Below are 26,011 nucleotides of genomic sequence, written 5' to 3'. Positions count from 1 at the left end.
TTTCTCCAAAATGCATAGCAATGAGTGTTGTACACTACATATTAACAAGATATACAAGCATATTTATTACCTTCATAAACATCAAGAAACCTAAGTTGGATTTCTACATGTTTATGCAATGACAAAATAAACATTTAGAGAGATTATACAAAGATTATACAACTTTAATCCAAGTTATCAATTGAACTTCTTAAGATTAACAAGAACAAGAAACAATAATAATGACAGAAAGTTAAGAAGACAAGATTTACGTGGTTCGACAATGTATACGCCCACGTTTCTTTTATATTTATAGATATCTGGTACAATAGATCTATCTAAACTGCTCTACTTTTATGAGAAACTCAACAAAACTTATTACTAATCATAGACAAAGATAGAAGAAAAGCACAAATAGAATGCCTAAACATAGCACAAGTACATTAGATAATTTACAAGTGAAATATAGATCAATCCTTTTCAGTTTTCATGTAAAGTTTAATAATTTCAAAATTTTATAATTATAATTATACCCATATATATAGATAAAGCAAAATGATTATGATATAAAAGTAATGTGAGAAGTCATATGTGCGCTGTGCTTTGGACCTACTTAATGGTAGGTCTGAAAATAATGGGAAGCTTTTGTTTGCATTATGGAATAATTCTTCACTCGTCATCATCATCTTAAATAGACTAGCTTTTTTTTAAAATTTTTTTTTTGTTATAGTACTACTAACTCTATTACAATGTAATATATGTTCATAATTATTTTCTCACTTTATTGGAACACAAAGAGTCAATACTGCTCCCACTGAAACTCAAACCCATAACCTCTCATTTGGAAAAGTCACTAAACCACATCATTGTCAAATTGACTAGCTTCTTAATTCTCAACAATTGCCCTTGGTACTAATGTTACTATATTTTTTTATTTATCCATATTGTAACCCTACCGAAAAGATTACAAAGTGATAAATTAATCTAAATTATCTTATAGTTAACTGACTTCGGTTAACGAGGTTAATAAATAATTTCATAAAGAAACAATCTTAAAACCTTGTAATTGTCAAGTTGACTATTGAAGCAAGTTGTTTAATATTACCGTACTTAACACCAGCGTGAAGCACGTTATCCACTAATTACTACCCACCAACATTATTACGCCTTTAAGTGCACAAATAATTAGTCAGATCTCGTTGAGTATGTGGACAGGATTTACCCACGCATGCATTCATCTTTCTTCATGTACATGCAGCATTAACCACGTCAGATCAGTATCGCCATCAACATATTTCAAAATTTCAAGGATTCATGCAAACAAAAAACAATTAAAAGTTAGATTTTGATTGGACAACCTTAGTCATTCTTTTAGGATTTTTATAAAGTTGTCTAATCTTGATGAATGTGTACTCATGTGCTTATCATCAGTATCTTCGATCTGGTTTTTCTGTGAAAATTAGTTGCTGGAAGCTATTGAGGAGTTTTGAAATGCTCTTTTTGATAGGAATTGTTTAAAGATTCAAACTTTGATGTTAAATGAGTTTAAAGATTCAAACTTTGATGTTAAATAAGTTTAAAGATTCAAACTTTTAATGTTAAATGAGTTTAAAGATTCAAACTTTGATGTTAAATGAGTTTAAAGATTCAAACTTTTAATGTTAAAGGAGTTTAAAGATTCAAACTTTGATGTTAAATGAGTTTAGAGATTCAAACTTCGATGTTAAATGAGTTTAAAGATTCAAACTTTTAATGTTAAATGAGTTTAAAGATTCAAACTTTGATTTTAAAAGAGTTTGCAGCTCACTTTTCTGTCAAGATTTTATATTGTGAATTCGATATATTCTGGGGAAAGAAGTGTAAGTTGATGATCTTTATATGTTACTTGAACCGACAAGTGACAATGTTAGAATCAGTGTGAACAAAATTGAGCTACCTCAAGTTGTCTTCAAAGAGAATTGACAAAAAAACATCATATTTTACTCCTCATTCTTACTAATTTTGCCAGTGTTTGTTGAGCAGCTAATGTGTGAGCATGGTTGTGGCCAAGCATCACTGTCCTGATACTAATGCAGGTTCTGCAGAGCTCCTCTCCGCTGTCGAAATGGCCTCCTCTCAACAGCAGCTTCGCTCTGGTTTCGAGCAGTGTGGCTTTCAGCAGTGTCACCTCTTGCCACACGTATTCGTCCACTCTCTGGTTGGATTGCAGCAGCGTCGTCTTCTTCCAGCAGAGCGATGCGTGGTGCCAATCCTGTATCTGTGACACGAACGACTTCTCCACTTCTTCGAGCACGTTTGTGCACACTTTGAGGAGCTCCAAGGCCGAGTTGCATCTCGAGAAGGTTGTGAAGGCATTGATGGCTAATGGCAGTGCTGTTTTTCGGATGAAGAGAAGCATTTCGGTGGCGTTTAGTTGGACGTTCGGGGGTTCTGATTTGAACCCGAATACGAGGAAAGCAGTAGCCCAGAAATGGTCTGAATCTGTGTGTGGATTCCCCATTCTTCTTACTCCTTGGACTGTGGCTTTGGCTGCAGATAATGCTAATCCATCTTTTCTCTTTGCGAAAACCTGAGTAATAGGATGTAGCTGAATCCAACATCCTGGTTGTCTGTTGGATTTCCTGGCCAAACCCATTCTGATTAGCAGAAAAGCTGCTTCTTCTTCACTCTTCCATGTCTGGTTTCCTGTACAACAAAACAAACCAAGTTTCATCCATTTGGTCCATTTCCTCAGCCTGTTTTCACAGTCAGGTATTTTGTTTGCAGCTGCTGCTAGTATGTTAACTGAGATGGGTGTGGGGGCTAGCCATGCCCCAATCTGGAGCATTCTTGAAGCAAGAAGATTCTTGCTTTGCTGCAAAACAGCAGCAGAAAACGCGAGAGTTTTCATCAGAAAAGGGTTGTTTCTGCACAACTGTTCTTCAGGAATAGTGAGATTAGAGTGAGTTGGGGTGTCTTCAAGGGGGACCTGATTCACAGCTTCAAACAGAACAGAAGGGGGGATTGAAAGCTCTGCCAGAAGGGATCCAATTACTGATAGCCCGAAACTCGAGCTTCTAAGTCTCTCATTGAATTTGAGAATGAATTCTTGTTCTCCAACTGGATATTGAGGCCTTTTGTGTCTCCCTTGGATCAAAGCTGTTGCATCAGATACAGGCAATGGAAGAAGCTGCAGTGGATCGATGTTCATCGCCCGCGAAATCCTTGTTGTGATGATCACATGAGTGCCACCAGTGTTGCTTGGTATTAAATCATGGAGGTCTTTCCCTTCCCACCATTCATTTTCAGTCTCAAGATTATCAATAATCAGCAGATAAGGCATGTCTCTGAATATCTCCCTTTTAACTCTCTTGAATGCTTCAGATTCTTGTTCATCAAAGCTTCTTATCCTCCCTCTTTCCTTCTCTGCATCTGCACTCACATCTAACCCTAGATTCACTGATATGTTGAGTATATTTTGCCGAAAGTACCTTGCTTCCCCTCCAACCCACAAAACCATTTTGTATCTCTGCCAATATCTGTAAGCAAATTCCAATGCAAGCTCGGTTTTTCCTCCACCTGGTAATCCACTTATGCATACAACGCTGCTGCCAAAGCTCTTATCTTTGCAGCTTTTTGATTTCTTGTATTTGGACCTTTTCAGGGAATTTCTTCCTGCAATTGGATCCACCCAAGTTTCTCCATTGCTGTCTTTGCACCTTCCAACTTCCAGATTTATGTATTTCCCTCTGCCTCCATCGATTTCGCTTTCGTCATCTGCAAGTCCTTCAGATTGCCCAGGTGTTCCATTTTCTTGCTCAAAAGAATCCCCAGAACCAAAGAAGGCTGCTTCAATCTCCATGATTTCTTTCTCCCTTCCTACAAAATGTTTGTTTCTTGGAAATGGCAGCTCCTCTAATCCTTCTGGATTCTTCTCTGCAACACTTCTCCTCCCAAGCTTTGCCCTCAAAATCCCTGCTGCTTTTGACACGCAGCTTCTCCAGTTTCCTTCCTTGGCTTCCAGCTTATACTCGTGGCACTTCAACACTGCATCCAATGCTTCTTTGCATTTCTTGTTTTCGGAATGAGGATTTGAGAGGCTTAGGGTTGAGATTTCGGTGGCGTCTGTGCCGAAGAACAAAGGAATCAAGTTCTTCTTTTGCGCGAAGAATCTTATTTCTTCCACGGTTGTGTGGTTAAAGAGGCTGTGATTGGTGACGACGACAATGCCGAACGTGACTGAACAAATAACGCGATCGGCGATTTCGAGGCTCTGGTTATCGGAATACTTTGCCCGGTCTGCTACAAAACCTGCAATTCCTTGAAGCTCAAGCTCCGATTTAAGCCATTTACAGAACCGCCCCAGATTCGGGTTCTGCCCGTGGTATCCTATGTACACATCGCAGCTCCGGAGCTTGGCGTTGGACGCCGGCGAGACGGAGCCTTTGGCGAAGGAAATCCGGGGGACAGGAAACGAGAAAGAAATCCGAGGATCAGTGTCGGGTCCCGACACCGTGACAATCTTGAGCATTGGGTCGGCAGGTTCGTCGGAAAAATCGTATCTTTCCGGGGGTGGAGTGTACGAGGTGCTCGGAACATCGTCGGACTGGGAGCCGCAGTACGACACCGGCGGCGAGGGAGTGGGATTTGCAGGTAGAGTTGCCCTGGGAGAAATGTAAGGCGACTGTAACGCTGAAACAAACGCAGAAGACGGCGGAGAGATGAGTGACGGAGAGTTATACGGCGATGGAGACGGTGTTTTCTTGCCGGAGCCGGAGCAGGCAATCTTGATGGTGAGGGACTTGGGATCAACGGCAGGGATTCCATTAACCCACTGTTGTTTAGCTTCTTCCGCCATGAATTAATGTAAACTCTGAAACTCCGATCCTAAAAGCTCAATTTAAACTTCCAGTGAACAAATTAAAGCAGCCATGACAGACAGAACCATTTTGACCAGATTGGAAGCAGGAAAACTGGGAACTTTTAGCTGCAGAAATTCAATGAATGCAACAGTCAATGCTGTTTGAACAGAGAAAAAGATGTGTTATTACACTTGAAACTATGCATCTTCTTCATCATCTTCTTTAATTTAACAGTGGGCCTCCCTGACAGGGCTTCACATTTCACTATTCAAAAATGGAAGATGAAGAACAGTAAATCTATCCCATTGATTATGATAAAAGGGAAACAAAAGTAGCATAGAACATTGATGAAGCAGTCCAGGAGGAAGTGTAAAAAGTAAAAAACAGTTGACTGATCAAAGTCCTTTAATTTTACCTGGACCTTATTTCATTAGGAAACCCCAAAAAGAAGAACCATCATTTGCTGCAAATCTGCTTGCCCTGAACAAGAAACCTTCCCCCCTTTCTCTCTCTCTCATTCATCAAGAAGCTGTACAGATGGGAACATGGAAAGATCTGTGAGGATAGATTTAAGATTTGAACATGGAAAGTATTAAACAATAGCTTAAAAAGAAGTTACAGATAGTAAATGGTGCATTTATCTATGCTCATATTTTAATTTTTTTTCTTTTTGTCTTTGGGTTTAGGCCATTTCTTTTTGTTTTATGTGCTATAATCTTCTCAATTTTCTCTCCTCACAGAAGCCAAAGCCTGGTCAGAGAGAAAAAGGGCATTGGGGAGAGCAAATTGTTAATGGGCAGTAAGTTGTAGGTGCAGCATTATAATTAAACTCAGATTTAAACATAAAACCAGGTTTAAGGTATAAACTTTTGCAGGATTTAGATTTGAAATGGCTTTGAAAATTTTAATATTTATGTATACGGAGGGAGGAATCTGACACATTTTGCTATGGGAATTGGAGCAGACCAGTCCAACTGATGACTGAATCTATTAATAATTGATTGATTTTGAATCCTCTGCACAGATTCCCTTTCTTTTTTTTCATTTTTCTTCTTGCATCTTGATTTGATTTAATAATGTCCTTGTGCGGTTTGTATTAGCGGATAATGAATAACGGATTGTATATAGCGAGTTTGACCAGTGAATTATATCAGCGAACAAGAGTGGGGATACAGTCCTTTGATCTATTAGTACACTAGTACTTCCTGGTAGGACCAAGCCTAGGCAACATTTAGACATTGAGTATAAATGTCTGTTTGTCCAAACTTATCAAGAATGTGTTTCTCAAGAATTTTTTTTTTGCATAAAATGAGTATATAGTCAATAAATCACAGTCATTATTTAATCGTGTGTATCGGATAAACCTCATTTATGTGTAATAGCTCACAAATTACATTAAAAAACAGATAAATCGCATTAAGAAGATCTGATGCACATGGTGGACGGAGAGGAGAGTTAGTATAATTCTGCATTCTATAATGAACTAATCAAGGATTTGCCATGTTCTGTCATATCATGATTAAGGATTTCCCATGTTCTGTATTATGTTTATTGCCAAAAGCTTCTGTCTTTCATTATGCCTTCCTGATTCATATGATGATTGTGTTTAAGCTGGAAAATGATATGAATTCAGAGCTTGGAGCCTATAATCAATTCCTTTGGACCCATGTATTTCCTTTCTCATTAATTTTTTTCCATATCTTAAATTAAATCACAATTAATGGTCCATTAATCACCTTTACACCTTAATTAATGGCTCATTATGTCATCATGTATTCTTTTAATCTAACACCCTTCCTTGCATCCTGGCTGCATGTGCTTAGGAGAGCTGCAACACTTTTTTTTAATTGGGCTTTGTATTTTATTGTTAAACTTTTTGGCAGAGAAATCAATTACAATTAATTATTATTTTTAAAAACAACCTCTTTTTATAAAGAAAAAAGACAACCTTTTAAGACAAATGAAAAATGGAAGCTGTCGGCCCAAGTCCAAGCCCACCACCGAAATACCGACCCGGTCCTTTAACTCACCGAGTCTGCGAGTCACCTCCAGACACGACACGTCATGTGGGTATCCAGATCATCAGGACATCTCCCACGTGGCTCTTCTTTCCTCGTTCCAATGAATACTACGTACGGAGGGCTCATATCTTAAATCAACATTATTTTACGATCTTCTTCTTCTTTTATTTTATTTTATTTTTCAGAAAAAAATGGAAGAATATTTTCATGAAATAAACCGTTGTTTTCTTGTTATTTTAGTATTTTTCTGTATGTAATTTCGTGGCTATTAATCTCCAAATCCACAGTGCAGCTAGGGTTCTCGTTCATCCATTTTTTTTCGTCGTCGACGCCTTAGTTATGGAGCAAAAGGTAAGCTAATTGTTGATTTCAGTTGCGTATTATTTACTCCGTAGTTATTTTGATTATTTTCTCGCGAATTAAATGCGAAGCTGCTAAGAGTAATTCAGTGTAACTTGGGTGCGATTTCGATTTCAAATGTTTTTATAAAAAAATAAAAAATAAAAAATTGGAGAGTAGCCACAGCTGGAATAATAGTTGGTAGTTTTGGATCTTGATCTGAGTGTGACTTCTGGGTATCCGTCATTTGGAGCTCAAAGTTTTAGCATTTTGGTAGTGATGGAGTTGGAAGGTGAGTGTTCAGCAACTGGAGCGGTGGAGGTTAGTGAAACGGTTAGCAATTCAAATTCTGAGAAATTGGGAGCTTATGGGAATTGTGTGAACGAGCATGATAATGAATCAATGGAGACTAAGGGGAAGGGATTTGAAGTTACTGAGGAGGCGGTGGCAGTGAAATCGACGACGCCTTCACCTACAACAAAAGGGTATGGACTGAGGAAATGGAAGAGGATCAATAGGGGGGAAGTAAAGAAGGATGGGGATAGTAATATAGATACTAGTAAGTTGATTGTGAAGCGGGATTTGTCGAGTTCGAGTAAGAATTCTGCAAAATCTGTGCGCTATTCTGCTGGAACCTCGCAACAGAGCAGTGAATTTGTGAGTTTGATTGGCAATTCAGTGGCTGTTCATGGTTCTGCTTTTATGGCTGGGGAAGACTTGGAGAATAGTGAGGATCAGAGTAGTGATAGTGCTTCAAACCCCCCGAGGAATAAAAAACCCGCAGGTAATAAGAACTTGGCGAATTTGAGCCAAAACAATTTGGGTACTTCAGTTCAGAAAGGCCAGCAGAGCAAGGATTGGACAGAATCTAGTAAGAAGCTTAGAGGAGAAAGGGTTAAAATTGACAAGGAAAACTCTCATTCCAGCATGGAATCTGACTCAAGAAGCTCCAACTTTGTCTTTATGCAGGGGGGTACTAGTAGCCTGAAAAGTAACGGGACAAAAGGAGAGAGGCCATTGAATTCTGATGGAGAAAATAGAGATGAAGATAAGGAATGTGAAGGAAAAGTTGGCGATGATGACCTTCAAGCTAGTTATAATGATGGGAATACCGGACAGTTTGAAGATGTATTGCAGGAAGGTCTATCTGCCGAGTCATCTTGGGAGGCAAAAGATGAGAAAAGTGAGAACCAGGGCACTTCAACGGATCATGATCCTGTGATCGGATCTATCTTCACACTCCAAACTGCCCAGGAAGCACTGGAAAGGGGTGGGTCTTCCCTTTATGTTATAAACTTTTGATTAATAATGTGTATTTATTACCTTCCTTATTTTTACGTTTCAGCTTTTGATTTTATAGTTATACATTTTTCCAAAGATACCATGATAACTATTTGGGATTAAGACAACTTGTATTCATGAATGTCAGTAGAAGTTGTTGTTAGCTTTAAGCTTAGAGGATTTTATAGTCAGTTCTAAGCACAGCTGAAATGTTTCTTGTCTGATTTTATTGAAATCTGGATTGATCTCTGTGGCTATAAGTTGTGTTTGAACAGAATAGATGTTTGCATTCCCCTTTTTGCCTGACAAAATTGACTGGACATAATTTAGTTGAAAGAAAGAGCTTTTATCTTTATGCAGAGGTTCAAAAGTTCAAAGAAATAGCAAAAGAAGCTGAGCATTTGGAACCGGTTAATGGCATGCAAGATTCTTTTGATTCCTTGGAAAATGAGGTGATTAGCCAGAAACAGGTTCTGAAACTTACTGAAAGCAAGCTTGAGGAGGCAACATCGATGCTTACATTAAAGGATGCTAAAGTGAATGAGCTCGAGTCCATTATAAGCAACGGGCCAAGAACGGGGGAGAGACAGACTGCAATGCAGCCCACCTTAGACATAGAAACCGAGCTTGAAACCCTCTTTAAACAGAAAATTGAAACTGAAGTTGAGTTCTTGGTGTCAAAAGCTGCAGTATCTGATCAAATCACTCTCTTAGAACAACAAAAGGCTCTAGCTTCAGATAATATGGTGAACAAACTCGGAGATGCAGAACAGAAGGCTGAAATGCTGAAGAAGGAAGCGGAGAAGTTGGAGAACTACTGCAAAAACATGGTCAGTTCTGCTGATGACACTCTAAAACTACAGAAAAGCGTCTTTAAACACACTTTCTGCTTCTGTTCACAGCTGATACTACTAGTTCTCGTCGTTGGACTGTTCATCTTTCAGTTGTCTCCCCATCACCTTACTCCCGTTGTACCTACATAATTTTGAGGAAGCAAGGTTTTCTCTTCGTTTTTGTAATTTATCATCCTAAATGCATCTCAAACCTTACTTAGTTGCTTTCAAATATAATCTTGGTATCACTTCATTGTACTTTGTATACTTTACCATATTCTCCATATCATTGTTGAGGCACTGAGGCTGATAGTTGACTTGGTAACCACAAGGTACGAACGAGTAACCTAGACTGGTTGTCTGGTTTACCTCATTATGGTTTTTTGACAGCTAGGGCTATACGGCGAGGTTTAGGTAGAGTGCACATTCATGTAATAGTGAGGGTTGTTAGGGTTATCAGCCACCCGGAGTTTTTGTAGCACTAATAATCGAGTAATAAAAACTTAAAAGTGTAAATGTGTAGAACTGTTTTTCACGAGAATAAGTATGAATCTATGTACGAGTTATGCAAGTTTGAATACCATTTAGAGAGGTTATGTAAAGTCAAAAAGTAAGTGATACAAGCTAAGGTGTTTCCTGTTGCTTTCATGTGTTCACGAGAATGTGCCAACCTTGTACAGTTTGACACACCTTTCTTCCTCCTCGCACCAACCTTTTTTTTTTAACTATCATCAAACTAGCCTAAACCCTAATTTACGAAATTAAATTTTATATCAAGATCAGAGTAATTTATGTCAAAATACGTAGTTCCGTTATATTAAAGGCATTGCAATTGCAAGAGTGTTGCTCATGTAGTCATGTTATATATATCTTGCCCGCATGGACAGCTCAATTGATCACATGGGTGAAGAAGTTTCGAAACCATAACCTGGGATCGAGTCTAATCAGCGATATTGTGGAAGCAACCTCTCAGGTCTCTTTGTGTGCAGTCAGCAAAAGTCTAGCCTTTGTGTTCAGTTGAGTTACCATTATTTACAAATGCTTTGTTGGATCGGGGTTGGGGATTCAACCTTTTGGGAACAATGTTATATATCTTGACTTGGTCTAGTGAATATAGGTATGTGTGTGCGTTTTTGTATAAGTGAGAATTCAAGGGGCGAAGGAAAAAAGAAGTATTTAATTTGTAAGGAATGAAGTGGGGGTGAAAGGTGCTTTTGTATTCTTTTTAAAAGATGGGTTGGAAGATACTTATCTAATCTATGTATGGATGACACCTTTTGTTTGTATATGTGGAGTTGAGCTTTTAAAAGCTGTAATCTCAAATGTTGTTGTTCACTACTTGTAACACTTTCCACACATAATATAATGTTAATGATGATGATACAACTCCAAGATTGATACTTGCAAGGAAAGCTTAAAGGTCATAATAATAATCCCAATGGGGTCTTGACTTTTGCCATTTTAATTTCATAATCTCCTCCCTTTCTCCTCACTATCATCAAAGGTTCTCAAAACTTTCTACCTACCTCACAAATAAACCAGAAACACATACATTATCATTATTGGGCAGCTCAGTTGGTCACATGGGTGAAGTTTGAGAACAATAATCTAGGACAGCGTAGTAAGGTTTAGTCTATATATTCACGTAAGTTACCATGATTTACATCCTCTCAGTTTGAAAACAACAATAGGACAGATGAACCATCATATTAAAGATTACTGTATTTTTTAATTATGAAAAAAAACATTGAAGAAATGGTTAGAAGATGGACAAAATTAATTATTAAAAACATTTGATATGATGATGATGATGCACATATCCGATCCTTAGCTACAAATTAAAGGCAGACGACAAAAACAAAAGAAAAAAGCATTGATGGGTTGTTTCCCCACAGCAAGCTTGTTGGACAACCATGCTTTCCGTGAAGAAATTGAAGCACAAAAGGACAAGAATGAATCCCCTACTGCTTTCAGCTGTGATCAATAGATCAAGAAATGTTCAGAAGAGCCAAAACCACGATGGTTCCTCTTTGTTCTTAGCTAGCTAGCTACTACATGCAACCTAAACACATTTCCCCCCCAGATTTTACACTAGTAATCTTGAAAGAAAATTTAACATCATCATCATCATCATCAGTAAATTCAAAGTACGGGTCAAAACTGACTGCTACGGTTGATTTCTCATCGTCAGTTCAGTAAAAACTGGGAAATTTTCACCTCATCACTAAAGTCAGTCAAGAAATTGGAGCATACCCATAATCTGATCTGCAGCTGCGGCTTCATTTTCCTCCTCCGTCGTCTGGGGCACTTCATTCAGATCAAAATCGAGAATTTGGTGGTGGCGGTGTTGGCTGCTACCTCCGCCGCCGCCAGCGGTGGTGTGGCTGAGTTCACCCGGGGAATTTGTGACTTGGATTGATGGCATTAATGGAACTTGATCATCATCATCTATGGAGTTTTGAATGACCATCTTGCACAATTTGTTGTGGCTTGACTTATGGCCCCCCAAAGCTTGGTGGCTTCGGAACCACTTATCACACTCGCTGCACTTGTACTTTTCCGCCGCCAGAGTCCGATTATCATGATCAACAGCGGCGGCAGCATTGTGATGAACAGACCCCAAATCTTTCAACTTGATCAACTTCTTCCTCTTTTTCCTCGTGTTCTCATTGGCTATGTTGTTATAAGTGGTTTCTCTATGTCCAGAAATAATAATCGATTTCTTCTTTGATTCTTCACCGCCTAATGAGGAGTTCTCTGTGAAACCTCCAAAAGCTGCCGCTTCTTGATTTTCCGGCATAGCCTTTGCTTTTCCTCGTACATTATTCTTAGTCATAACGCGGCTCGTGTTTGGTCGCAGATTTTTCGTGTTGCCGCCGTCAATTCTCAGCTGCTGCTTTCCAACGGAAAAAGGAGCAGGTTTCCTCACCGTGAAATCAAGATTAACCCAATTGTTCCGGTCTCCATGTTCGTCGTCGACAACCTTGTACGACAGAGATTTGCTGTCGAGTTCCTGGTCGTGGTGCGACGCGCCGTGAGCTAACATCATGAGCTCGTGAGCAGCGTCCCGCAGCTGTTCCTCCTCCGTGTCCTCCGACAAGCTGGAAGTCTGATCGCCGCCGCTCATCACCTTCCGGCCTCTCTTGGCAGTCACCGACCAACACTTCAAAGCCTTGTTTAAATCCACCACGGTAGCGGCGCCACCTGAAACCACGGGATTCTCGGCGGTCTCCGCCGGCGGATGAATCCCTTTCCAATTCCTCGGGTGAGATCTCATGTGCCCATACAGTGATTTCATCGACTGAAAATCCTTTCCGCATATCAAACAAACAGGAACCACCATTTTCATCTTCTTCATAAACCTCTTCCTCCTCTTCTTCTTCATCCTCTCCACAATACCACCACGACGGATAACAACACGTTCGTCTTCTTCGTTGTCATCATAACAATATTCATATTCATCCTCTTCTTCCTCATCTTCTTTTACTTGGAACGCCGCATCTTCTTTACGCTTCTTGTACTGCTGGCCATGAATCCTCATATGACCCCCCAAAGCTTTCCCGGAGCTAAACCCTTTGTTACAGACATGGCAGATCCGGGTAATAATCTTTTTCTCACTCTCACCATCAAAAACCTCATACCCCTCTTCTTCTTCTTCTTCCTGATCCTCCTCCTTGGGAACATTCTTGAGCTTTATACTCAGCCGCCTCCCATCACCTCCATCAAACCGCAGCTGACCCTTCTTGATTATTGTTTCCTGTGACAGCTGATTCTCTAACTCTTCCACCATTGAAACAAACTAACCCCAGCTACTAGTAAACAGATCGATGAGATTCGATGATGGGTATGTATAGTATGTGAAACGATAGATGATCAAGAAAGTGAGGGATGATGAGATTACATAAGATCCTGCAGCTGATCAATCACTAAGAAAAAGTTTGCCAGTAATTCCCACACTACCTCGTTCAAAGCTCCCAACTTTATGAAGAAAAGATCCTAGGAGCTGAGATCAGAGAAGATTATGCGGGCATATGTATATCGGAATCAAGAACGAAGGAAGGACGGCGGTTTCTAGTCTCATATAATCTTCCCATCATCTAATCTCAGCTAAAACAAAGAAGACGGAAAAATTAGAGGATTGTAAAGATGGAGCTAGGTAAGGTAGGGTAGGGGAAGCGGCGAGAAAGGAAGAAGAAAAAATGGTGTTAATTAGGATTAGGATTAGCATGGATGATATCGGAGGAGATTATAACTGAAGAAGAAGAAGATCGAAGAAGAAGAGAAAAGAAGATAAGGAGGGAGAGTCGAGAGAGAGAGAGAGAGAGATTGGAATGAAGAGTCTTTCTTTCGCTGCTATTCGTAACTGCTCTTTCGTAATTCACTCCACCCTTTGCTTTGCCTCTTTTTTCTCTCTTTAAATTCTTTCCAAATTATTCATTCTACACTCCCCGCCCATCAACTACAATCAAATTTATTTTAATTTCTACTTTTATATATATTTAATTTTATTTTATTTGATTATATATATGTGTAACATAGTTAGTAAGGCTTACTCAAAAAATACATGTGTGTGTATATGGCTACACAGACACATATTAGGAAAAAAAAGAACAAATACGAGATCGATGATTATGATTTGTTTCCATATAAAAAAATTATTATGTTTACTACATTACTTTTCATTTTAAAGTATAATTTCAGTTAAATTACATCTTCAATGTGAAGATCAAATATATTGCTAATTTGTCTCTCATATTAAGTTTTAATTGGTGAATGAATGGAGTATAAATAAGGTAAGACAAATTTGGGATTGACTCCATTTCAGATCTCTCATTTATTTTTAACCTTTTTTTTTTAAACATATCATTCTAAAAATAAAACCAAAAAAAAAAAGTAATTTATAAAAATTGTATGATCAAACCATTTCAACACCATTTGTCATAAAAAATAAAAATAAAAAAAATAAATAAAAAAAGGAGCTTGGCTGATCTTCCGAACCACAACATGCGACGTCAACTTGAGATTAACTTGATGCTCTGTTGGGCCGGAGTGTGACGACCCTTAAAGTTGAGAATTCAACCTTTTGGAAAGAATTAAAATATAGCAGTCATCTAATCTGCACAATTATTGACTTTGGGATGAATACATAAAACTATTGCAGTCATCAAATACATACGATTATTAACTTTGCAATGAATATATCTGATTTACTACTCCAATTCAATTGGACGAAGCTGAAAATTGCACAAATAATATGAGAGCTTTACACTCTCTTGCCACTAGGGGGTTAAAATCTTTAGTATAAGTTAGACTTGTTTATTAAACCAACATTATTAAAAACTTATTCAACGTTATATTATTTATTAATCATCATCATACAAATATAATCTATCGACAACTTGTTTGCAACAACAGTTTGACGAAAAATTGGTTAATTAGTAGCTTAGTCAAGGTTAAAGTCTCCAAGGAAAAATGTATGCAAAACATATATATGGAATAAAGATATTGATTTAATTTTGTGTCTATATTAAAGTATTACTCCCTTCCGAATAAATTATGATATTATTTAAATTTATCATTCTAAACAAAAATTAACTAACACTTAGAAATTTTAAAATAAAAAAATGTCCATTTTTTGAGTACTATTAATTTTGTTACAATTTTAAATTTTAACTTACTAAAACATAAAAAGTCAATATTGCCTTCATTGGAGTTCAAACCTATGAGACTCATTTGGAAAAGTTACCATTAAACCACAAGTCATTGGCCGAAAGAAAAATGTTCATTAAAACTTCACATCATAGAAATTCTCTTTTATTTATTTACTTATTTATTTTTGGTCAGTTAGGTACTCAAAATTTGAGATCCTCCATGGTTAAAATCTCTCTTCGTAATTAAGTTTTCAAGATCACAACCTATCTACTTTATACATAAAAAGATTTGATTGAAAATTTTACAATTAACTCCATGTAATTATAACAAAATAGACCTCTATCTCATTACAATTTTTAATGTTATGTATTATTTTTTTTTTATTTTTTATTTTTGGGTGTTAGGAGAAGACCCACCTTAACCTAAGATTGTCTATATATGAAGTAAACATCACTCCTATGTAATAGCCCATAAACTACATAGGAGAGGCAAATCGCAAAGGTATTGACAAAAAATTGAATTTGTGATCAAAAGTGTGGAAATAAGTGTAAGTGTAAAACTAAGAATAATTTTCTTCTCGACATTCTCGCGATTGAGCCTGTCGTGAACAATATAACACATGAACGGCATCTATTCAATGAGCATATTGATCCTCCTTGAATAATTTGTATACATGCACAGCATAAACTTCTCCCATGGCGGATCCAATCATCCAACGTTGTCCTGTCAAAGATATTTTTTAGGGTAGTTAAAACACGAGAATTGATTTTGGGTTCAATGAGGATGATTAATTACCTTAATAAACATGTTTCCACGCGGTTTTGACGATCTAATTAATTTATTTCCATTTGTACCCCTAGACTGGATTGAACCAACAAGGTAACAACCCAGATTTATGGCGTATGTCTTATATAACTGTTGCCATTCAGCTTCAACGTAACCCCTTACCAAATCCCCAAAACAATTTCCTTCCTTTATTATTTATAAAATCCCAATTTTTAAAAAAAATATATATATATACATGTGTGTATTACCCTATGGACGAAAATGTTACAATTACACATACAAATATATATATAGTATTGGGATTTATGTGTAATGTAAAAATCCATTTTGAAAGAAGTTTTACTGTTTAGATTTCTTAAAAGAGCTCTTTAGTCAATAAAAAATGAGATGAGATTGAGACAAACGATCACAAAATGGGTGCCATGTTTGGGAAATGGGAAGTCAACAAAATTGGATTTCCAAAATTCCATGATTGATGAATACAACTATAGAAGAGACTATTTGATGATGATGATGATGCCATTAACATCTATCAATTTTATTTTTTTTCTTAGGCTTATGTTATGTCGGTCAAATCAAAGGGTCTTTGAATTTCTTGCCCATCATTTTCTTCTTCTTTTTTTTTTTTTTTTTCACATTAAGCAAAGTAAAGAATGCATCCATGCCACATTCTCCTTTGATATGTAATTAAATTGATTTTTTTTTTTTTTATAAGTTGTCATCCCATACTAGTATGTTTTGTATTATGTATAACTATATATGCATAATACTTGTTTGATTCATGTTGGGATTAAATCCTGGAGGATATAGATTTTAGCACTTAAGTATTTAGAGAAAAATACCAAATAAGTCATTGAACTTTACTTGATAGAACAATTAAGTTTTTGAACTTTTAAAAGGTTCATTAAACTCGTCAACCGTTAATAGATCTATAACCTTCAATTATAACTGTTTTGGTGGAAACTCGATTTGCCCACCGGCTATCAACTTTTTCATGTTAACAATAACTTGAGGGCGGTCAACAACATAATTTTACCAATAACCTATTTGTTACCAATAAATTAGACTTAATTAGAGGTGATAATTGAACCTTTTAAAAACTCAAGAACCTAATTGCTCATCTTTATCTTGTAAGAGTGAATGACCTATTTGACCAAATCTCAAATATTTAATTATTTATAGATAACTTCAACAGTGTCAAAATTGTTGATACTGCAATTTTCACATTCCAAGATAACAATAGAGAAAAAAGTAACGCAAATCGTAAAATGGTTGAGTTATTGATATAAATGCAGAGCAACTCTGAAGAAAGGTTTTGGAGTCCCAGAAACAAAGTGAGAAATCCCAGTCCCATTCCCAGCCCCCCCTCACTCTACTTGTTTTGTTCATGTCCATATCACTGACTGGAGTTTCTCTAGCCTTCTATACATATTCATTCCTCCATTCTACATTTATGACAAATGTCACAATCAATTTGAAAGACCAGCCAACATAGCACAACATAAAACATTTTACACCTCATTCCCCTAGTGGTGCGTACTAGGCTACTGCTTTACACAGTTGCACCAATAGGCGGAACACTCAAACGCTTCACACCAATGGGAGTGAATTTTAGATAAAGGTATCAAGGTATGAGTAGTTGTGACGCCGTCCAAGCTCCAAAAGGCTACCATATGTTCGATCCCAAATCCCAACGAAAAGGGACTCCGTGTCCGGACTGAATGACATCCCTGATATCTCCCCAAAGAAGTCGATTTCTTGTTCCTTGCTATACCCGCTTTTCACGTCAAAAACATGGACGAAGTCTGCAGGCTCTGCCATGGCCATAAATCTTCCATCCGATGAGTAGCGAATAGACCGAATGGCTCCCAGGTTACCCTTCAAAGCAGTCACTGACTTTGACAAGTTGCGTACGTCCCAAACTCTACAGGTTTTGTCCTGGTTTCCGGTAGCAAATGTAAAACCATCGGGATGCCACGATGATGCAAACGAGAAGTCCAAGTGTCCACACAGAGGTGCAACAACCTGTCCATATTATCAGATGCCATTTTTTAGTTCCTTATTCAGGTATAACAATTTACCATTGTGAAGAATTCTATATCAACATTCATGTGTCCAACAGACCTTTCCACTTCTAGAGTCTACCAGCATACCATCTGGGTTATCCCCAACTATAATAAGAAGCTTGCCATCAGGGCTCAAGGCTGTGTGCTGCAAGCATAAAAAGGTTTCTTAGAGAAAGAAGGAAGAATCTCCCAATGCAAGCAACAATGGATGGATAGCCACAATTGATGTACAAGGATTTTTAATGCTAAGTATATATTATGAACACATTTGGATGGAATATGAGCCATACTATAAATCATAGATTAACAAATATAAATATATAGTACACACACACAGAGGCAGAGAGAAGGGCTTACATTCACTGGCCAAGGAAACCGGAAATGCTTAGACAGTTGAAATTTCTCCATATCAAAATCTCTGACTCCACAATCATTATTTGAAGCTATAAAATGAAGTGCACCACTGATGAATGAAGAAATACAAAGCTTAGCCCCCATTCAAACTGATAATCATCATATGTGATCACTGATTACAATAACATAAATACCTGGGAGTGGTGTGTATCTCAACAGCATTAGTTATGGCATTATCATCATAAGTTGTGCGGGAACAAAAGCAAACTCCAGGCCTATCTAAATACTGCATTTAGATTACATGAACATCAGTGCCTTATGCCTAAGCAGTATTTTAACCCACTTAAGAAACAAAACCATATCACAAGCACAGGATTGAATAAAAAATCCCAATACTATCAGATAAAAGCAATAACTTTCTTATATTAGTAGACATGCCATAATACCACCTTGCAAATAAGCTCTCCTTGAAACCCACCAGCAACAAGTAGATTATCTTTTACTGCTAAAGTGCTGACTTGAGTCTGTGTGAATCCTTCCAATAAGCTTCCAGGATGTTTCTGCAGTTGGTGAAAAAAACAGATAACATTGTATATAAAGACTGTAAGTGAAGAAAATACTTTTCACTCTAGTGGCTTGATAACACAAGCAAAAGACATCTAAAATGCATACCTCGGAAGGTGCCACATGCCCTGAGACATTGAGCACTTCGCTCTTGGATTGAGTCATGGTAGACCAATGCATAACGGAGAAATGCGACATTAGATAGACATCATGTTTTGAAGTTGCCCAGACTAAATTCCTCAACTATGTCACAAGACCAAAAAAAAAAAAGTCTTCAGTTTTCAATGGAAACCACCAATTAATCACATATCTCCAATTTAGGCATCCATAATAATACATAAAAACAGCACTTCAATAAATGGGTTTAGTCTGCTCAATGGCAGTGATGAGGATCAGCAGGGTATTCAAACATAGCTCCAGGCCTCAAGGATGGTATGAACAATGCATCCCTCCAAACCAGCATTGAAAAGAAAAAGAACATGAATTCCACATGCATTTTTCACATTATGAATGGTCCTTCATTCCTACTGACCAATGAGGGCAAGAAAATGGTCCATGCATAGAGTGATGAAGCACAGTGCTTAAGAAATTCAATAAGAAACTGTTACCTGGAAATGTAAAATTGTTGATTTCACAGATCTTGCATTGCGTCTAAACTCATAATATAAATTTCCTTTTTCCGTAGCATTGCATTCCTGTCCATAAAGGATATAGCATCAGGACTAAACACATGAAAACAAACCAAGTACAAGGGAAAAGAGTACCAAAAGACAGATATAGTTATACTTTCTCTGATATATCCCCAGATTGAGGAATGTTTTCATAGTTCTTATACTGTTCAAGCCTAGTCTTTCTGTATTTCTCTCTTGTTATGCTAAGCCTTTCCCAGGGAATCCCTTGGATGTCTTTCCCTCTCCTGGCCTCAGCAGCAGATGTATCTTGAAATTTATTGTTCTATATTGGAACCAAACAAACCGAATGAACTTCAGATACAATAGAAACAAAAAAAAAAAAAAAAAAAAAAAATCATGATAAAAATTTATCATTTAATTTCACATGCATGTGAACAGACCATGTAGTCAAAATCATCCTCAGAGTCTGAGGCAGCCATCTCCTCTCTGCCATGAAACTCGTCGTCCATATCATCATCTACATCCTCCATTTCATACTCATCGGCCATGTAATCAGCATCATCCCCTTGATGAGACATGATTTACTGTCAAACCTGAATGAAAAAAACATAGGTTAAGCCCTGAGCAAGAGCCCTGCAAATTACATATATTCCAGCATTGAAATCACAAAAAAAAATATGCAGGTTTAACCCATGAATGAAAGAGAATTTGGAGCCTACTACATGCCAGGGATAAAAACAAAACAAAGCAAAAGGTACTGATCTTCATCCTCTATCCCATCATCAATAAACACCTAATAATCCCTCTGTATCAATCTTAAAAGAGATATCATATAATATTAATGTCCAATCAAACAATTACTCCACAATAACCACACAGCCAAAAACCCTAAAAATGCACAAAATTTCAGGGCAATTCAAAATCCTCCGAATTAAGGAAACAACAAACCAGCCGGAACAAAAATTAACATTATAACGAACCCTAAAATCATAAGAAAACACCAAAACATCAAAACCAAATTACCACGAACATAAAGCAGCACAATTCAATTAATTACCCAAACCCACATGCCAAAACAAGCACGCATAGTTGATAAAAATCCGACCTTAACGCAAATCGAAAGGGCTAAGGGAAAAAATGGTCGAGCTCCGTTGATCTCGATCACGAAATCGGGAAATTGGACATCACCATATATAAGAAGGTAATCAAAATTAGCGTAGCGAGAAAAGGGAATTGCAGTTCCTGGCCAGCAGATCGCAAAAAGCCTCGGAGTTAGGGTTGGGTTTATCCGCGGGTGAGTCGTCCCTGTTAAGAAATGGGAAGGAAAGTGACAGGTTTGCCGTAGAAATACAAGTCGGTTACGCACATTATACCCAATTGTGAATTGTGAATTGTGAATTGTGAATTGTGTACCGACGACTACCCTCCTTCCTTTTATATATTATTATCTCAATCTCAATAAATACATGTACGGACTATAATTCTTTTTACATAGGCCTATAATATTCTCATCTTTTTGGAAAAAATTATATAAATTTTCTAACTATTATATTATATAAATAAATAAATTATATAATATAATTATATATACGCGGTCTTTTTTATTTATGAGAAACACAAAATTATTACTCTAATCTGTGTTTTAAATAAAGTCAATATTGTAATTTTAATTGGTAAAAAATTATAATGAAAATAATCGGTCTGTATTGTTAATAGTTGACTAACTCAAACTAAAAAAACAAATAAACAATTTCCACATGAGTCAATTTTAGAATTTGATGATTATCAAGTGAACTGTTCGATCAATTTAACTAAGATTGATCTCAATTGTAACATGCGTATATTTATGTGAGAGTGATAAATATCAAGTAAACTATTAAATGTATACCTAACTTATGAGTTTAATTGTACTTTGGCCTTACAATCCCAATGGTTTGTTCTATTTCCCTTGCATAAAGGTAATGCCAATAGGACAATACTCCATGCTATAAAGCAATTTTGAAATTTAAAATTGGACTCCTTGCCAATTGCCTCTCTCTCCCCTCTCTCTCTCTCTCTCTCTCTCTCTCTCTATATATATATATATATATATATATATATATATATATATATAAAATAGAAAAGGATATTTATTAAAACACTAGTGTTTTTTACGGCATCGCACGATTGGGATAATGCTCAATGTTTTTTATTTCAAATAAGTATAAGGCATGATTATTTTAAAGTTGTTCATGCATAGATAATTGAATATTGAATTTGTATATTTAAATAGATAATTCTAAATTTACAAAGGCAAGATAATATATATAGTCAAGATTGATTATAATTGTCAATAAAATAATTGTATGGGTATGCTTGAAACCAAATGCGGGACATAAGGGAGACTGAAACATACCTGTACAATTATTTTATTGACACTTATAATCAATTTTGACTATATTATGTTGCATTTGTAAACTTAGAATTACCTATTTTAATATTATAGAAACATACCTGCATAATTTCCCGTTAATCCCGTTGATATTGTGTCTGATCAGACTAAATCTCAACACAAAATTCACCGTTGATGTTGTGTTGCATAATAAATTAGGTTTGCACTTCTAACCAATGGGCAATGACTTTTTTTTTTTTGAATGCTACTAGCTCTATTACATTGTAGTATCTGTTCATATACTTTCTCAACCTACTGAAACACAGAGAGCTAATAACGCCTCCACTGAGGCTCGAACTTACAACCTTCTAAATGGAAGTCCAACCCGGATACCATTAGACCACATAGTCCTGGTGGGCAATGACTTAATATATAGACTAATGGATTTGTGGGTTAGAGTTCTATTAATTAATACTTTAATATTAGAATTAAACTAATGGTGTAGCCCTAAGGGCCCCCCACACCCCGGCCCAGAGCATCAGAGATGATGTAAATCATGGTAGCTCAACCAAACCATAGAAATCATAGTAACTCAACCGAACCATAGAGGCTAGACCTTTGCTTAATGCGTACAATGAGCCCCTCTCACTTTGAGAGGTTGCTCCCACACTGCCGCTGGTGAGACTCGACCATGGTCATTATTCCCAAACTTCACCCCTATGACCAGTAGAGCTGCCCAGGCTAGATCAGACTTTAATATTAGAATTAGACTAATGGTGTAATTATATATTAGAATTAGACTAATGATGTAGTTATATATTAGAATTAGACTAATGGTGTAGTTATAATTCTATATTATACTTTAATATTAGAATTAGACTAATTGTGTAGTTATAATTCTAGATTAGACTTTATTATTAGAATTAGACTAATGATGTAGTTATAATTCTATAAGGATTTGTGAGTTAGAGTTCTGTTAAAGACTTTAATATTAGAATTCTATAAGGACTTTTAGGCAATGTTAACAGTGAATTAAGAAATTAACGGAGAGGATAATACTTAATGGAAAAGTTAAGGGATAATCATATAATTAAGGATAACTGAAGAAATGTCAAAGAAAAATTAAAAGTTGAACAATCTGAATTATTCATTTGATTTAATAATTTGACGGTTATTTTTTATACCCATTATAGGTATAACTTTCTTGGGCTATTTTTAGTATATATTAGATATGAGATAAAGAAAGTATTGTGAATATAGAATGGTAGTGTAGGGATAACTCTTTGATAATGAGTTAGATTGAAATTTGATTATGAAATGGATTATAACATCAAACAATAAATAAAAGATTGAAGTGCATGGGGTCCACACATAATTTTTAACATAGAAATGTTTCATAATTAAGTTTTGGAGTTAATTTTATTTTTATCATAAGTGATAGTCCATTTTAGTCCTTTTTTTTTTTATTAGAACATCCTCATTTAGTCATAGTATTATTATGGCATGATCATTTTTAGCCATCTTTCAACAAAATCGTTGAAATATCGTTAAATACAAAGACATTTTAATTTTTTAAATCAAAGTAGGCTGAAACGCTATATTTTTTATGTTTATTTTTTTTGAAAAAATTCATAATTGAAGACTGAAATGTCTTTATATTTAACGATATTTAAAATATTTTGTTGATAAAGGACCAAAAATGGACATGTCACAATAATACTAAGACTAAAAGTGAATATTTTAATATAAAAAAATTTCAAATGGACTGCCACTTATAAATCTAGGACAAAAAATAGAATTAACTCTTAATTTCTGCATAGAAAATGGTTGTGTGAACCAGGGGAATTGTGGTTGTGATCTCATTTCCCTTGGAAAACTAAGATGCATGCAATTACTAATATATTACTATTCAATAATTTTATCACTTTTCTTTAAAAAAATAATATAATCAGGCTATTGACTTCGTACCTACAAAATTTTAAATTTATTTTTTAATTAAAGCATTATATATTGATCTTATTAGTTTAAGTCGATTAATTATAAATAACCTAAGTTGGTTTAGCTCATTATAGTCATTTGTATACTAAGATTATAAGGTTAGTATTACCCAACATTTCATGCTCTAAATTATAATAGTGATTATGATCGTGTATGCTAAAATAATAAACCGGTTGTGCACCAAACAATGTCCAATTACTCAATCATGCTTGTCTTCCCTAGCATTTCGTGTCAGATTACGAATGGATTAAGACTAATATAATAGCGCATAATTCGATTATACACAAAATATAAATATATATACAGCTGAATTTAAAAATTAAATTCTATAGGACTATAGGTATAAAATACTTAAATTACAACTCTATTGTATAATCCTATAAGATATATCAACTGCCTAGAAAAAATTAGAGAAATTTCTGAAAAACTAAAAAATAAAAAAAAAAAAAAAAATTCAGGCATCTAGACGAAGCACAAAAACAGCACTAGAAATGGTGGTGCAAGCAGCAGAGACGGCGGAGACGGGGCAAGAGCGCCGCCGCTAACGCCCGACGGCACGTCCTTGCATGATATGCCGTTCTTATCTCCTTTGCACTCGCTGGCGAAAATTCCCGGCGGGTACTTGCCGTAAAGGTTGATGTAAGCGAACATGGTGTCGGCGCAATCCGACGTCCTGTCGTTGATGACGTCAGCGTACGGACAAGAGAACCTTAAAAACGCATTGCAGCATATCTTCGGAGGGTATTCTGGTCCTTTGCATTCGCTCGTGATAATTGTATAATTCTGAACCTCAAAGTTTACTGGGCAAGCTGAAAACCAAATAGTATTTTCAGTTTCATAAATAAAAAAGAGACAAATTAAATCACACATAAAAAGATAAATCGCCTTAAAAAGATTGTGTGCGCGATGGGTACGACCAAGAGGACGTTGAAAAAAATCAAACTCGTGATTGGTCACCCTCTCGGCCTCTTGAAGGAGAATGTATGTATGGTGGAAGAAAGAAATTACGTTTCTTGCTTTGAAGGAGGGTTCTCCCAATGGAAAAAAAGTCTGCAGAAAAAAGAACATCATATCATTAAAGCTACCCAGAAAGATGAAAAGAGAAACCAAAAACCGTAATGGATAAAAAGGAAACTAATTAGCAGATCAAAGAAAAAAGCTTTATCCAAACCCCACATAGAATTTTCCAAAAAAGGAAACAACAGAATGACCAAACCTTAGATTCTGCTAAGACACGCATACCTGAAGCATAACAATGGCCTGTAAATAGAGAGAGAAATGAAAGTAGAATAACAGCAGAATAATCACAATTCTGCAGCCACCCCATTTCTGCTCATCTGGTTAATAAGCGGGATTAAATACATTATACACAAGGCATGTATGTAGATGTGAATCATGTATGGATATAGTAATAATTGTGGGATTGTGTATATTATATTCTTTTTTTATCAAGAGTTGAAGACAGATCTCGATCTAGATTCTGATAATATGACTTGAGCACATATTATCAGAGAATTGAAGCGTCAGAATTGTGTTTACAAAGAAAATGAAGAGATCAGAGGAGAAAGGCAAAGTGCAAATGAAAAAATGTAGAAAACAAAACAGGTTTCTGCGCTTCTCCATTCATTTGTCTTACAAAAATCAAGATTCTTCTTATTTATTACCATTTGATTATTTTTATTTAAACAAACTAAATCTTGTTCCAGGATACTTTGATCAATGTTTGTTTAATTTGCGGCCATAGCAGTACTTTTCTTTTCAGTTTCACAAAGTTTAATGAAAACCATCAGGTTCCAACAGGAAGTTAGTTACATTGTCCAATGTTGTACATTCCCCCACACCTTCCGGATGTAAATTTATGGTAACTCAATTGAGTGTGACCGTATTTGTTCCCAAACATCATTCCTGTGGCCAACTAATTGAGTTGCACATTCGGGTTTCAGTCTTATAACCAGAAAGATGTGCATACTATGGCTATAAAACTGAAGAATTGTTAAGTTAGATTATACTTAAAATTGTTTGTCTGTTTGGTAAAATTAACTTTTTTATAAATTGATAAATATAAAAAGATTAAAAAAGACATTTTCATACAATTTAAATAGTTTTATATTTAAATAAGTTTGTTTACATATTAAATTTAACATTTCAAGTATAAAAATTTATAAAATCTTATAAAACAATATACAACTTGATCATATTATTGTATAGAATTTTAAGGAGGATTTTAAAAGTATAATCATAATTATGTGATCAAGTAAATCTTCACAGTCCGTTGAGGAGTGGAATAAGTATAA

The 26,011-nt window shown here is 36.0% G+C and overlaps 5 protein-coding genes across 10 annotated transcripts; 1 reads left to right on the top strand and 4 right to left on the bottom strand.

The window, feature by feature from the left end:
• Positions 1-1,897: 1,897 nt before the first annotated feature.
• LOC109178112 lies at positions 1,898-5,489 on the bottom strand. Its single transcript, XM_019327644.1, has 2 exons — positions 5,236-5,489; positions 1,898-5,084 (listed from the first exon to the last, which is right to left on the bottom strand). The coding sequence occupies exon 2, from the start codon at positions 4,814-4,816 to the stop codon at positions 1,952-1,954; it is 2,865 nt and encodes a 954-aa protein (XP_019183189.1). The 5' UTR covers positions 4,817-5,084; positions 5,236-5,489; the 3' UTR covers positions 1,898-1,951.
• A 1,494-nt stretch (positions 5,490-6,983) lies between these two features.
• Positions 6,984-9,552, top strand: LOC109178117 (WPP domain-interacting protein 2). 3 transcript variants are annotated; one of them, XM_019327656.1, is made up of 3 exons: positions 6,984-7,192; positions 7,458-8,450; positions 8,822-9,552. In XM_019327656.1, exons 2-3 carry the CDS (start codon positions 7,460-7,462, stop codon positions 9,442-9,444), a joined length of 1,614 nt encoding a protein of 537 aa, XP_019183201.1. In that variant the 5' UTR covers positions 6,984-7,192; positions 7,458-7,459; the 3' UTR covers positions 9,445-9,552. The 3 variants fall into 3 exon arrangements, with proteins under 3 accessions (XP_019183201.1, XP_019183202.1, XP_019183200.1); XM_019327657.1 differs by having other exon boundaries at positions 6,984-7,988; positions 8,022-8,450; XM_019327655.1 differs by having other exon boundaries at positions 6,984-8,450.
• A 1,528-nt stretch (positions 9,553-11,080) lies between these two features.
• LOC109178118 (zinc finger protein 646-like) lies at positions 11,081-13,671 on the bottom strand. Of its 4 annotated transcripts, none has more exons than XM_019327658.1 (2): positions 12,077-13,671; positions 11,081-12,025 (listed from the first exon to the last, which is right to left on the bottom strand). In XM_019327658.1, exons 1-2 carry the CDS (start codon positions 13,082-13,084, stop codon positions 11,525-11,527), a joined length of 1,509 nt encoding a protein of 502 aa, XP_019183203.1. In that variant the 5' UTR covers positions 13,085-13,671; the 3' UTR covers positions 11,081-11,524. The 4 variants fall into 4 exon arrangements, with proteins under 4 accessions (XP_019183203.1, XP_019183204.1, XP_019183206.1 ...); XM_019327659.1 differs by having other exon boundaries at positions 11,081-12,030; positions 12,082-13,671; XM_019327661.1 differs by having other exon boundaries at positions 11,081-12,130; positions 12,275-13,671.
• Positions 13,672-16,984: 3,313 nt separating this feature from the next.
• LOC109178072 (uncharacterized WD repeat-containing protein C2A9.03-like) lies at positions 16,985-20,743 on the bottom strand. Its single transcript, XM_019327583.1, has 10 exons — positions 20,454-20,743; positions 19,789-19,941; positions 19,503-19,670; positions 19,325-19,411; positions 18,825-18,959; positions 18,602-18,712; positions 18,347-18,438; positions 18,156-18,261; positions 17,857-17,943; positions 16,985-17,757 (listed from the first exon to the last, which is right to left on the bottom strand). Exons 2-10 carry the CDS (start codon positions 19,924-19,926, stop codon positions 17,344-17,346), a joined length of 1,338 nt encoding a protein of 445 aa, XP_019183128.1. The 5' UTR covers positions 19,927-19,941; positions 20,454-20,743; the 3' UTR covers positions 16,985-17,343.
• A 3,418-nt stretch (positions 20,744-24,161) lies between these two features.
• Positions 24,162-25,214, bottom strand: LOC109178088 (GPI-anchored protein LLG1-like). The gene is made up of 3 exons (XM_019327608.1): positions 24,960-25,214; positions 24,726-24,767; positions 24,162-24,526 (listed from the first exon to the last, which is right to left on the bottom strand). Exons 1-3 carry the CDS (start codon positions 25,042-25,044, stop codon positions 24,180-24,182), a joined length of 474 nt encoding a protein of 157 aa, XP_019183153.1. The 5' UTR covers positions 25,045-25,214; the 3' UTR covers positions 24,162-24,179.
• Positions 25,215-26,011: the final 797 nt, after the last annotated feature.

This window comes from Ipomoea nil, unplaced genomic scaffold, assembly GCF_001879475.1.
Source record: "Ipomoea nil cultivar Tokyo-kokei standard unplaced genomic scaffold, Asagao_1.1 scaffold0813, whole genome shotgun sequence".
Taxonomy (NCBI): domain Eukaryota; kingdom Viridiplantae; phylum Streptophyta; class Magnoliopsida; order Solanales; family Convolvulaceae; genus Ipomoea; species Ipomoea nil.
Note: the sequence above shows the minus strand (reverse complement) of the source record. Positions and strands in the feature narration are given on the sequence as shown.

What these genes read in the sequence shown, in the direction of transcription:
- LOC109178112 (XM_019327644.1), bottom strand. Translation starts at nt 4,816, where the DNA reads ATGGCGGAAGAAGCTAAACAACAGTGGGTTAATGGAATCCCTGCCGTT.
- LOC109178117 (XM_019327656.1), top strand. Translation starts at nt 7,460, where the DNA reads ATGGAGTTGGAAGGTGAGTGTTCAGCAACTGGAGCGGTGGAGGTTAGT. An exon ending in CCAGGAAGCACTGGAAAGGG is followed by an intron (nt 8,451 to 8,821) that starts GTGGGTCTTCCC and finishes ATCTTTATGCAG; the next exon opens with AGGTTCAAAAGTTCAAAGAA.
- LOC109178118 (XM_019327658.1), bottom strand. Translation starts at nt 13,084, where the DNA reads ATGGTGGAAGAGTTAGAGAATCAGCTGTCACAGGAAACAATAATCAAG. An exon ending in CTATGCCGGAAAATCAAGAA is followed by an intron (nt 12,026 to 12,076) that starts GCGGCAGCTTTT and finishes GGCGGTGAAGAA; the next exon opens with TCAAAGAAGAAATCGATTAT.
- LOC109178072 (XM_019327583.1), bottom strand. Translation starts at nt 19,926, where the DNA reads ATGTCTCATCAAGGGGATGATGCTGATTACATGGCCGATGAGTATGAA. An exon ending in AGGATGATTTTGACTACATG is followed by an intron (nt 19,671 to 19,788) that starts GTCTGTTCACAT and finishes GTTCCAATATAG; the next exon opens with AACAATAAATTTCAAGATAC. An exon ending in CTGGGGATATATCAGAGAAA is followed by an intron (nt 19,412 to 19,502) that starts GTATAACTATAT and finishes CTTTATGGACAG; the next exon opens with GAATGCAATGCTACGGAAAA.
- LOC109178088 (XM_019327608.1), bottom strand. Translation starts at nt 25,044, where the DNA reads ATGGGGTGGCTGCAGAATTGTGATTATTCTGCTGTTATTCTACTTTCA. An exon ending in AGGCCATTGTTATGCTTCAG is followed by an intron (nt 24,768 to 24,959) that starts GTATGCGTGTCT and finishes TTTTTTCTGCAG; the next exon opens with ACTTTTTTTCCATTGGGAGA. An exon ending in CCTCCTTCAAAGCAAGAAAC is followed by an intron (nt 24,527 to 24,725) that starts GTAATTTCTTTC and finishes TTTGGTTTTCAG; the next exon opens with CTTGCCCAGTAAACTTTGAG.